This window comes from Diplotaxodon limnothrissa, linkage group LG22 (assembly GCF_057381915.1).
Source record: "Diplotaxodon limnothrissa isolate DT_005_m linkage group LG22, D_limnothrissa_male_GT1.1, whole genome shotgun sequence".
Lineage (NCBI taxonomy): Eukaryota > Metazoa > Chordata > Actinopteri > Cichliformes > Cichlidae > Diplotaxodon > Diplotaxodon limnothrissa.
In genome coordinates, this window is record NC_140616.1 from 5,969,091 (window position 1) to 5,981,664 (window position 12,574).

The 12,574-nt window shown below is 38.7% G+C and overlaps 3 protein-coding genes across 3 annotated transcripts in view; all 3 read right to left on the minus strand.

Moving 5' to 3' along the window:
- The window catches only part of LOC146609264 (class I histocompatibility antigen, F10 alpha chain-like), a 217,268-nt gene that overhangs the window by 173,790 nt on the left and 30,904 nt on the right, over positions 1-12,574 (minus strand). The gene's annotated exons all lie outside the window — the stretch shown is intronic.
- On the minus strand, positions 618-5,921 carry psmb9a (proteasome 20S subunit beta 9a). The gene is made up of 6 exons (XM_085346667.1): positions 5,658-5,921; positions 5,434-5,501; positions 5,180-5,311; positions 1,877-2,006; positions 1,109-1,250; positions 618-916 (listed from the first exon to the last, which is right to left on the minus strand). Exons 1-6 carry the CDS (start codon positions 5,706-5,708, stop codon positions 789-791), a joined length of 651 nt encoding a protein of 216 aa, XP_085202793.1. The 5' UTR covers positions 5,709-5,921; the 3' UTR covers positions 618-788.
- On the minus strand, positions 8,339-12,520 carry psmb12 (proteasome 20S subunit beta 12). Its single transcript, XM_085345735.1, has 6 exons — positions 12,467-12,520; positions 11,970-12,040; positions 10,615-10,746; positions 9,942-10,071; positions 9,696-9,840; positions 8,339-8,722 (listed from the first exon to the last, which is right to left on the minus strand). Exons 1-6 carry the CDS (start codon positions 12,512-12,514, stop codon positions 8,595-8,597), a joined length of 654 nt encoding a protein of 217 aa, XP_085201861.1. The 5' UTR covers positions 12,515-12,520; the 3' UTR covers positions 8,339-8,594.

Sequence of the window (12,574 nt, forward strand, 5' to 3'; positions counted from 1 at the left end):
ACTTGCAACTGTAACATTCAGTGTATGAGACACTGAATGTTACAAAGGTTAATGTTTCCTTAGAACATAAAGCAGCCTTTAAAGATTTTTACTGTCGAGTGAAATGAAGAAAATCTGTGATTTGTTTTTGGAGAATTGTTTCTCTGACCAGAGGCCTCTCATAAAAGATGGTAACATTTCTCTGTTACTTATATTGAGGCTTCAGGAACATCCGGGGTTTCAGCCACTCCCTTATTTACAAGTGGTCAACACATGCAGATAGATTCACATATTTGATTTGGCACATATTTTTATTCCAGATGCATTCATGACAAAATTCCCACTCAGGTTTGAACCAAGGATTCTTCTTGTGTTAACCCTGTAGAGCTATGGAACATCAGGGACTCTGAATATTTTCCAAATATTACCCATTTATTGCATTAAAAGATTCAAATAATTAATCTTTAGTAAGTTTAAGAGGCTAAGGTTGCCCTTAATGATGAAGAGTAACAAAAGCAGCAGTGTAATGTATTTGTATTTTGCAGAGAAATCAAACATCATTTAATGCAAAACTTATTTTTCAATTTTATTTCATTTGATGAAACAAAAATGTAATCAACTGTAAAGACAGGGTTTTATTAACATAAAGGTTTGTTGATATAAACTTGAAATACCTTTGGATATTAGTGAGATATGCAGCAACTTGTTATTAAAGATATACCGCTCCTTAATGGTTTCATCACAGGCTGAGTTAATTGACAGTTGTGCCAAAACTGTGAGCCACAGCTTCTGTGAGGACAACTAATGTGTTATTGGTCAAAGAAGGTGGGTAACTGATTTCCTAGAATCACTTTCTCCTCTGTGCCGTGTTCATCGATGGTGACGATGTAAGCCACGCCACCACTGGAGCCATCACGGTTCATTGCCAAAGAAAGAGCTACGAGAAAGGGAAATGAACAACACAATATTATTTTTACAACGCAAGTTATTAACATATTTATGAGCTGTAACATGACATAATAGAGTAGGTGTTGTGAGCTGTCAGTATAAGAAACATCAACTGTCTGGTTTCCCCTGAGCATCAAATCATCAGAAGCCCTGTAGAAAAAAACAAAAGAAAAAATCTTACTGTTGACAACAAACTGCTGGCACTCCTGCTTGTTCATGCCTCTGCGATACTCAGCATCAACAAACCCGTAAACATACGAGCTGCCGGAGCCGCCGACTGCAAACGGTTGACGTGTCAGGAGCCCTTTCATAGTTGCAAACACCTGTAAAGGAGGGATCATATCACAAAGCAATGTCATTTATATGGATGATACCTGTAATAACATCAAGTGTGTTGGCTCATTAAGGCATCTTATTCAAAGCACCTAGCAACAAGCAGCAGATGTTGCTGAACCATTAATGTATTAATGAAACTTTTCCCAGTGATCTTTTAAAGCAGGGGTGTCAAACTCCAGTCCTCGAGAGCCGGTGTCCTGAAACTTTTACATGTCTCCCTGCTGCAAAAACACCTGAATACAATTAGTAGGTCATTAGCAAGACTCTATAGAACTTGAGTGCATGCTGAGGTGGCAACTCCTAACCCTATTCAAGTAAATTAAAGTGAAGTAAAGTGTTTGGAAAATGTACTTGTAAAAGTACTTGTATTGCACCATGTTCATTCACTTATGAGCTGCTGCAACATGAATCAAATGGCTGACTTTGTAACTCAGCATGCACTCAAGTTCTATAGTCTTGCTAATGACCTACTAATTTTATTCAGATGTGTTGCAGCAGGGAAACATGGAAAAGTTTCAGGACAGCGCCCCTGGAGGACTGGAGTTTGACACCTTTGTTTTAAAGGCTCTATTTGTTCCTTTCAAACTGTAACCACCAACATGTGATTACTGACCTGCCCTCCATTTCTTCTGTCCCAGCCGGCAACAATCAGATGTGCTGACAGCTCCTCTCTGTATTTGTATGAGATGTTCCTCACCAGAGTGGCAGCTGAGCGAACCTGAGGGTCCTCACCAACCTCGATACTGACAGAAGAAGACATAATAATACATACTTTATGAAAATACACGAGAAAGCAAACTGAACATTACATACACGAGACAGAAGACTATCAAAATAAAACAGGAAATAAAGCACAGTGAGACCAGACTTAGACACGTGGACTTCACACAGACCCTGGAGATAAAGACACAGACTAACCACGATATGATAATAGGAATAGCAACTGGTAAAAACAGAGATTAGAACTAAAGACAGAAATTTGGCAAGACAAGAAAACCAGACAGTAACGGACACAGAACACAGTGAGCCGGACAGACATGGGGCACAGAAGGTAAACAAACATGGCGACACAGTTGACACAATGAGACAGGACAGGACACGAAAAAGGATATTAGCATAAAAAACCAAGAACTCAAAATACCCAGAGGCACTAAGAAATACTGAACTCAAGACAGAGTAGTAATACAGAACTAGAACCTGAACATCTCTTAATTCCATAAGACTGAATCACAAATTGAAAACAAAAATACTGGGTCAAAGACTCAGGACGATGACAGAACTCTGTTGGTCCAAAGCTGGAAATCCCATGTACAATATTATAAGGAAGGATAAGTACAATTTCTAAATATTAATTAGATAATTACCAAGTCTTAGTTCTAAATGTTTCAGTGTATGGTCTCACGTGTTTTGCAAGTGTCTGCATGTATTTAGATGCACTGAATGGAGCCTGACATTATTAAGCCTGACAGATTCCTACACACAATACCAACATGTGGTAATATGATATATTTTATTTTCCTTTTTTCAGGCAGACCTTTACACGCTCTAATAGGCTAAATTCTAAGAAATATTCAGCATAAAAAGTTTGAAGATATTCATTAGGAAAATAGTATACTCAGTGTTAGTATTTATCATTTTTTTCACAATAATATCTAGACTTTTACTCTGAATACCATTTTAGTTTGAACAATAAAGAAACCAGAAAAAAAATGTTCCAAAACATTTACTGGAATGTAGGTGACTCAACTAAAGGTATTTAGAGTTAAAAAATATTGAGAGATAGATTTAAACTTCTTAATTTTTAATAAGCTTATAAATCCCCAATTCCAATAAAGTTGTTGTGCATTGTAAAATGTAAATACAATCAGACAGCAATGGTTTAAAAATCTCATAGTCATATTTTACTCACAATAGAACCTATAAAATACACTAAAAGTTTAAGCCAGTTTACTGTTTAATGAAAAATATTAGCTCATTTTGAATTTGATGGCAGTAACAAATTCAAAATGAGCTAAAGTTTGGGATGGGGTCAAAATAGGCTGGAAAAGTAAGTAGTACTAAAAAGAAAAAGCAAGAGGAACATTTTACAGCTAATAACGTAAACTGGCAACAAGTCAGTAACTTGATTGGCTACAAAAAAAACATGTTTTAGAGGCAGAGTTACTCAGACGTAAAGTTGGGCATACGTTCAGCAATCAGCAAAAACAAAAGTGCTGACTATTTTTTACAAATTTCAAAATAATTTTCCTAAATGTAAAATTCAAGACTTTGAATATCTCATCAGCTACAGTTCATAATATCATCAAAAAAAAGTCAGTCTGCAGAAATCTCTGTGTGCAAGGGACAAGGCTGAAAATCAGTACTGGATACCTGTGATCTTTGGGCCCTCAGGTGGCACTGCATTAAAAACAGGCATGATTCTGTCATCAAACTCACTTCATGGGCTTAGGAACACTTCCAAAAATCACTGTCTTTGAGCAAGCAGTTCACAGTGCTATCCAGAAACACAGGTGAAAGCTCTGTCACCCAAAGAAGGAGCCCTATGTGAATATGAGCCAGAAACGCCGCCATCTTCTCTGGACCAAGGATCATTTTAAATGGACTGAGAAATTGTTGAAAACTGCTCTCTGGTCAGATAAATCACAATTTGAAATTCTCTTGGGAAAACATGGACACCGGTCCCTACGGACTAGGAAAGGGACCATCTGGCTTGTTACTGGCTTAGTTCGAATGTCTGACCCTCTGATGATATGGTGCCTGTGGCGTTGGCAGCTTGCACATTTGAAAAGGCACTGTAATGGACTGATTCGTATATAGTGCTTTTCTACTGTCCTGGAGCACTCAAAGCACTTTATACAACTTGCTACATTCACCCATCACACAAGCACTTTCTTCTATACTTTAAGTGCTTTCAATTTAAACGTTCATACACATTCATAGTCTGATGGAATTATCGGAGAGCAATTTGGGGTTAGTATCTTGCTGAAGGATACTTGCCATGCAGACTGGGGGAGGCAGGAACTGTTCCGTTATTAGAGGTTGTGGGTGTTATCTAACTGGAGGCATAACTCACAGACACACAAGACCCACCATTACTCCAGTGAGTATCCTTTATTATTTTTAATCCCCCTCCCAACAACAACCCAGCACAAACGTTCCTACCTCTTATCATTTACCTGATACTACAGGAACCACCAACGAACCACCAACCTTCCGATTAGTTATTGACCTGCTCTATCTACTGAGCTACAACCGCTACAGCCACAGTTGATGATGAAAGGTATACACAGATTTTAGAGGAACATATGCTCCCATGCAGACCACATCTTTGTCAGGCAAGACTTTGCATATCTCAGCAAGACAATGCTGAACCACATACTGAAGCTATAACAAAAGCGTCACTCGTAGTAGAAGAGTCTGGATGCTGAACTGACCTGCATGCAGTCCAGTCTAGCTAAAATGCTCTACCATAGAAGAATGGGACAATATTACTCTCTCAAAAGTTCAGCAGGTGCTCTCTTCATATGCCAGATGCTTACAGACTGTTGGTAAAATAAGAGGGGTAACTACACAGTGGTAAACTTGGCCCTATGTTTTTTTCATATGTTCTGCAGCCATAGAAATGTGAAATGAGATAATATATTTTTAAATAGTTTACTTCCTCACTTCAATTGTGTGATGTTTTTATACATTTAATTGTGAATAACATAGTGGTTTATCAGACTTGTGAATCATTCATAATGTTTTTTTATTTAGATTTTACACAGCATCCCAACATTCTGGGTTACGGTTAGGACTGGATGCAAACAAGCTTAATCAGACTTTAAGCTTTTTTACAATCTTACTATTAAATTATAACCTTACTTATGAAAGGATCACAGTGTATCAGCCTTTTTTCAGTACTTTGTGCATTTACCTGTGCACATCCAGTTGGTAGTTGACTATCTCAGCCATGGTCTGAGCGTCTGCTGCAGATCCTGACAGAGCACAGTAGATCTTATCATGGAGGGGAGACAGTTTGTTCATCACCCTGTTCACCACCGTCTCTCTGTGTGGAGGATGAAAGGAGAGGTTCACATTGAAGGGTGAATATGTTAAAATAGGAGGAACTGTTATCCAGGCAGAAACGGTCACACGGCGAACGCGCACGTTTGCGCGGGCACGACTTACCCAGCAGACACTCGGGAATCAGACCCCAACACGACCCCACCATCATACTCTATGCCAATAATGGTTGTCTGCGAATAAAACAGGAAAAAAACAATATTCAGAATTACTTCCGCTTAATACGCAGCTGTAATTTTCGCCTTTAACCCACGAAATAAGAAAGAGCGCAGCACTGCGCACACCAACAGTCCACCAAACCTATAAAAGACATAAAACTTTATACTTACTCCTGTTTTCACCTCCTCTGACAACCATTCTGGTGCTGCTTCTTCCAACATGCTGCTGCAGAGATAACTACACACCGACAGCAGTCTGATTCCTCACGTAAACCGAAGCGTTTGGTCGAGCAGCTCCGGTTTGATTTCACTTTTTTACGTTTTAGAAAGCCTTCGTTTATGCTTCAACTTCTATTTTTGCTACTCTTCTTTTGCTTTGATTTACCAAACGATTTCTGCAGTCAGGTTTTAGACGGACGCCATGTTTTCCCTGATAAAATCGAAATTGAAAGTTAGTCAGGCTTGTTCACCCTCAGCACTGAGCTGCACCAGTAACAGCCTGTGTTTCAGTCAGCTGAGCTTCATTGTGCTGCACGCAGTTCAGTAGGTCAACACTGAGAAAATATAACAGCTGAACAGGGGAGCCAAAAAGGCGTATTTATACCTAAACTGTATTCCACTCACTGTCGGTTTATGTTGTATTGTAATTTACTCCCTTTACCTCCCACATTATGCAATGATTTGCTGCGTGAATCCTCTAATCTTCTCTTATCTGGTGATATTAAATTTATAAATAATTTTGGTAGGTGACTTTAATTTACATATCAGTGATCTCTCTAACTGCGCTGCCACATAATTCCTTAACATTTTTTAATTCAGTGCAGTGTTACTGAGCCCACACATAACCATGGCCACACTTCTATCAGTGGATAAGGTTTTTACTCTTGGTTTATCTATAATATTTGCATACTTCAGAAATGTGTCATTTTTGACAAATTTGTTTAGTTTTATATCTTTAATGAGCACTGGGCAGCCAGACTTTCTGCTCTCCTTTCTATTATGACTGTATCCACAACTATTTTTTTCAGATATCAGTGACTTAGTTCGTTGGTTTAATAGTGTTTGTTCATTAGTTCTGGATAGGATAGCACAGTTAAAAGTCAGATTAGCCTCAGTCATCAGTTCTTCCCCTTGGATCAGTGATCACATCAGTCACCACAGAAGACTGTGCAGAATGAATCTCCACGTTCACTACCTCCACACGAAGGAGTTACTAATCACGCTCATCCAACTCATGAGTGTGAGAACATCTTATTTTGCTAATTAGCTAATTAACTATAATAAACATAGTCCAGGGTTCTTGTTTGAAACCATAGGAGATTCCTTCTCAGTTTGCTGTCTTCTGTCATCTTCTTATGATTATGACAAAATCTGCATTTCTTTAATGATGAAATCAACAGTATCAGGTTGTAGTTCAAGTCTGTACCCTGTCAACTGGCCCGAGTTTCTCACCCAGGTCTGTTGTCCAAGTTTAAACTGATTTTTACAACAAATCTTTTTTATATATTCTCACACATATGTTTTTCTTCCTGCCCACTGGACATTAACTATCCTAAATTCATTGAAAAGGTTTGACCTGTCATCTTCCCGTGCCTTCTCTTTGTTATAAAGTAACAATGCTTATCTGGCTGCTTTCCAGCCAGCATAAATAGCCAACATCTTTCCTCCTTAGATCACAAAGTTTTAGATAATTACAGGTCAATTACCAAACTCATGTTTAAAATCTCAGAGAAAGTTGTTGCTCATTGGCTCCTTCAGCTCACTGAAGGAAACAACATCTTTGATAAATTCCAATCAGTTTACAGACAAAACAACAGCACTGAAACAGTTTTATGGAAAATTACTGTTATTCTAACGCGTTCAGATGAGGGTGAACATTAGATTTTAGACCTGATCAACTATCTGCAGCCTTTGATAGTGTTGCTGATGCTACTTTTATCAACAGATAATTTATCAAACAGATCATTTAGAAATCATATAAATCGATGTATGTTGTCTTCTGCACCTCTTGTATGTTGAGTCCCCCAGGGAGTCAATCCCTGGACCTGTTCTGTTTATTTGATTATGTGTATTTGTTACCCCTAGGTTTCTGGTTTTGATAGACTCTCCTACCATTGCTATTCAGATGACACACAGTTGCACTTTTCTGTTAAGGCCCAGACAGTTTCTCTAAGGAGGTTGGTCAGTACACTGGTCCCTCACCAGTAACATCAAATCATCACCAACATCTGGATTTTGAATTTCATATACGCTCAAGGCTCATTCAGACTTATTTTCCTCACCTCAGAAATATTTTAAAAATCAAACTTTTGCTGGAATTCAATCATCTTGGACTTTTAAACACACTTTAATTTTCTTCTGCCTTTCTTCTTCTACTACAGTTCACTTTTCACATGCATCTCTCAGTCCTCCGTACCTCATGTCAAACTGCAATCCTTCAGACTATTCTGTGATTTGTTTTAAATGACTGGTGAAAACACATTTTTATAGGTTTTCTTTTCCTTAATCTTTTCTCCTTTATTTGGGGCAATAGTTTACATCTTTTTGTGTGTATGCTGGAATAAATGTGTGAACCTCTGGCTGATTAAGTGTCTTTTTATGTGTATGTTTGAGCATGTCTAATTCAATGTGTGGCTTTAACTCAAACTGTGAAGCTCTGCAACTCTGTTTTAAAAAGGACTATACAAATAAAGTTATTATTAATCCTATTATCACTTAAAAATACACAGTTACAATATTTAAAGAGCATCACAACAGCAACAATTGCAAGAAAAGACAAAAAGAAATGATTATGGAAATGCAAATATTTTATTCTTTTCTTTTGACATAAAAGGTCACATAAAAGGGTGGAAAGTTGATTTCGGTATAAGTATCTCTGAATCTGCTTGCAATTTTGTAATAAAGATTAAACAGTTGTTTTTCCAACTGTGCTTCTAGATTTTCACGTCTTCACTGAGTAGAAAATAACTTGTTTTTCAGGTGTCTGACTTCAGTTGAGTGTTTAACTTGTTACATCCTAAACAGACAAAACAGGTAATACAAGTCCAGCTTCCAAATAACCGCTCTTTGATTTCATTGGTAGTTTCATGGTAGGAGGAACGAAGGCGGTCACTCATCGTGGAACTTGGGTAGCTTGTCACCAGGTACAACCACATGCTCCACCCCCTTTTCTGTTACCACCACCAGGTGAGCGACACCCCCGCTGACGTTGTCTCTGCCCATGGCCAGGGCAAGAGCTGTGAGCAGGGAGAGAGAAGGATGAAACAAAAACAGGGCAGGAGAGAAGAAGAAAGGCAGGAATAAAAATATTAGTTGAGTTGAACAGTAAGAGGTCATCAGTTTCCAGCATATATACAACTTCTAACATTAACAACTGTGTCACCAACAAACACAAAGTTTGATTTTTATATAACATCGAAACACCAGTGAAAGCCTCCCACTGAGAACCAGCTGATTTTTGTTTATTTTTTTTACAATAACGTGAGTTTATATATAAGATTTATATATGTATATTAGATGTTTTTTGTGTTACAGACCCTCCAACTTCACAGGAGTGGGTTGAATTTTTGTGCCTTTAAAATAAAAACTATTTGATAACTACAGGAGCAACCAAATCAATTTTACACCCAAATTTGAATTTCAGTCTCATGTTATATATCATAGTTTATATAGAAAAACTTTAATGCCAATTTAATGCTTGTGATAAAGAGTAACAGAAAGAAGTACTGATACTCTGGATGTTTGATCTGTTTCCTCATAATTAAATACAGAAACCTTGAAAAGTAGTTTTTGCATAAAATATAAAGACTACATATGACATATAAAGTTATATGTAAAGTCTCCTTTGCAACTGCATTTTGACACAAAGCTTATGATTCAGTCTACTGTGTGTGGCATGTAGTAAGTCCTTTGCACATTTAGAGCAGAAAACACCTGATGAGTACCAGTTTATTCATAATTTAGGATCATTTCTTTCATTTCTTTCATTTTCATTTCTTTTAAGCTCTTGCTTAAGAGTGTAAGATGTGGTTCAAAGCTCTAAAATATTTTTCAATTATGTTAAATTCATCACAATCCCAGCAAACATTTTCCGAGCACAATCCTTATTTTCTCCTGTACTGTGATTCATATATTTCCTCTTCATGCAATCAACAATTTCCCTGCAAAACATTTTAACATCTTGATGTGAACATGGTGAAAAGACGGTACCGTTAGTGGCAAACTGCAGGCATTCCTCTTTCGTCATGTTGGGTTTGTATTTAGCGTCAATGTAGCCATAGATATAAGTGCTGCCTGAGCCGGCGATGGTAACAAGCTGGTTAATCAACATCCCGCCAAGAGCCACAACGTACACCTGGAAAGAGATGGAGAAGATCATAGTGCAGCAGCTTGCTCAGTTTACAGTCATCATCAGCTCTTCTGAGATGTCTGACAGTTTTCACAGAGATCTCCTACCTGTGGTCCGTTCTTCTTGTCCCAGCCTGCTGTCATGAAGCCGGCCTGCAGCTCCTCCCTGTTTTTGTAGCACAAGTCCTTCAACACAGATGCTGCTGCCATCACCCGTGGAGGGCTCTCCATCTGGACACTGCAGAAGAGTGAGAACAAGCAGACACAGCTAAATGTTATTTTAACATTATTGAATGTAGTATTTACAATAATGTGATGTTCAGAAAAATGTTTGAATAATTCAAGAACATTTTCCAGCAAAATATAAAGAAATGTGGGCTCAATATCAATCACCAGGTATAGTTAGCTCAACGGAGCCCTCTCATAAATTAAACTGTTCCCAAAGCATGCTGGGAAATGAGCCTAAAAACAGCGTCTATTACACTGAGGAAATCCATTATTGTAGTTTTTTTCTCTTCTTCAAATAAAGAAATACTTTCCAATTCAGGTCTAACTGAAGCCACTGCAGTGCTTACACTAACAACTCTGGACCAACTGGGGACAAGAACAACTTTGGTCATGCCTGTAGACGCTGACTGGTACAAACATTTGTGTTTGCACCAGTCCACTACAAGTCTGAAGTTTGGCAAGGTGGATTCATTATCTTATTATTGTGATCTCACAAACCTCATGGGACTTGAACTGTTGAGCAAAGTAATTTAAACCTGTGCTGTGCACATACCTGTGGAAGGACAGGTGGAACTTTGCAGCCTTGGTGATGACCTGAGCATCTGCAAGTGAACCAGCTATGCAGCAGAAGATCCGGTCGTGAACCTGAATCACCTTGTTGATGGCCTTAGACGATACATACTCCCTGAGGAGAAAGTTGGAATGAACAGTGTTTCAGTGTTTGACATAGACACGACACACATAGTTGCAGCATGGAGATGTGTAATCTGTGGCTGTAGCAGATGGTGTGGACATCAAAGTATGTGAATGTGATAACTCAACAATGAGGTGATGTAGGATTTTCACATTTATATCACAGGTGCACCTATTCCAGTGCTGAGGGGCACTGCTGCCAGCATTTTTTATACCGTACTACTTGGGTTTATAAGAAACACTTTCAGTAAAAAAACATTAAACCTGTAGTTAGGGATAGCTCAGTAGGTAGAGTGGTTGCCCCATGATCGGAAGGTCAGGGGTTCGATTCCCCTTAACAGCTACCCTGAGGTACCCCTGAGCAAGGTACCGTCCCTACACACTGCTCCCCGGGCGCCCAATGGCTGCCCACTGCTTCACTGAGTGAATGGGTTAAATGCAGAGAGGAATTTCCCCACGGGGTTCAATAAAGTACACTTTCTTCTTCAGTAAAGTACTTGAGTAAAAATACTTGCTTACATGTATACTAAGCATATTCATGGTCTTATCCAATGAGTTTGGCACTGTAGGTTTAACAGACCATTGGCACTGACAGGGGGTCAACCCATTTCAGGGGGTGCTGGTGCTGTGCCATGGCTACCTTAGACATACCCCTGCCCTGCACCTGTTTCACATCCATCTAGGACCAAGACACGTACATTCTGTCTTTAAAGGTGGAGCACAACGCTCCACGCTTATTTATAGTGACCTCCAGACTTTTCCACACATACAAACTGTGCCTGCCTACTTTAAGCAAGCATGTGGCCTTGAAAATAACAATAAAAATAACAATAACTACTTGTCCAAGCTGTCCATCCCTTTGATGACAAAGCACCCAAACAGACCCTAAGCCTGGGACCCAGTGTATGTGATTATTTTTTCACTTGTCAGTAAAATTACACAAAAACTACAAAACCAGATTTGATTAAACTTTATACAAATAAAATTTTGGTGCAGATGTGTTTATACTGGAAAATAAGGTACTGGCTTTGGTGGTGATGAAACAGATGAAAACAAAAGTACTAAATTGTATCAGCACAGACCACTCGTGAAGATTAAATTTCAATTAAACAGTTTTATTCTTTACCACGTTTACCACAACAGGGAGTGAATGAGCGTCCCTGCAGTGTGATTCTATTTTAATTTACAGTTAAACTGCATAAATAAACCCCTTACTCTCCCACTGAAGCTCTGGAGTCTGAACCAATCACAACCCCGCCATCAAAAACGGCCGCCAGGATGGTGGTCTGAGGGAGGAGAGGAGAAAAATAGTTTTTAAACAAATATGACTAAATTATCATTGAGGTACACCGCATCATAACAACATTTTTTTCCTGTTCATTCATGAAGACTGAGCAACGCTATGAATTCTGGGATTTGGAGTTCAGAAAATGATGAGGCTGTGAAAATGAAAGTATAGCTGACAGTTTTCTGCATTAAAAACTCTAAAAGCAAACGAGCTCATAGTTTAGAAGTTCACCTTTACTGATAACATTATTAGTTAGATAACCAGGTGATGTGGTTTCAGTTAGTTTTAGCTTCGTGTTCAGGTAAACGCATCACCTGTTCAAACACGACATCGGCTAGAGTTCAAACCTCCTGTTTTACACACGATGACTTCAGTGTTTCATCTTTAGATAAAAACACTCGTCCCCTGGTGCAGGTTTACTTACCCCAGTGCTGACTCCTTTGACTCGTGAGTCCGTGCAGTGTTTCTCCATTTTAACCCCAAAATCGAAAGAGAGGAAGAGCTGACGCTCAGAACAGCGACCTCAGGCGCT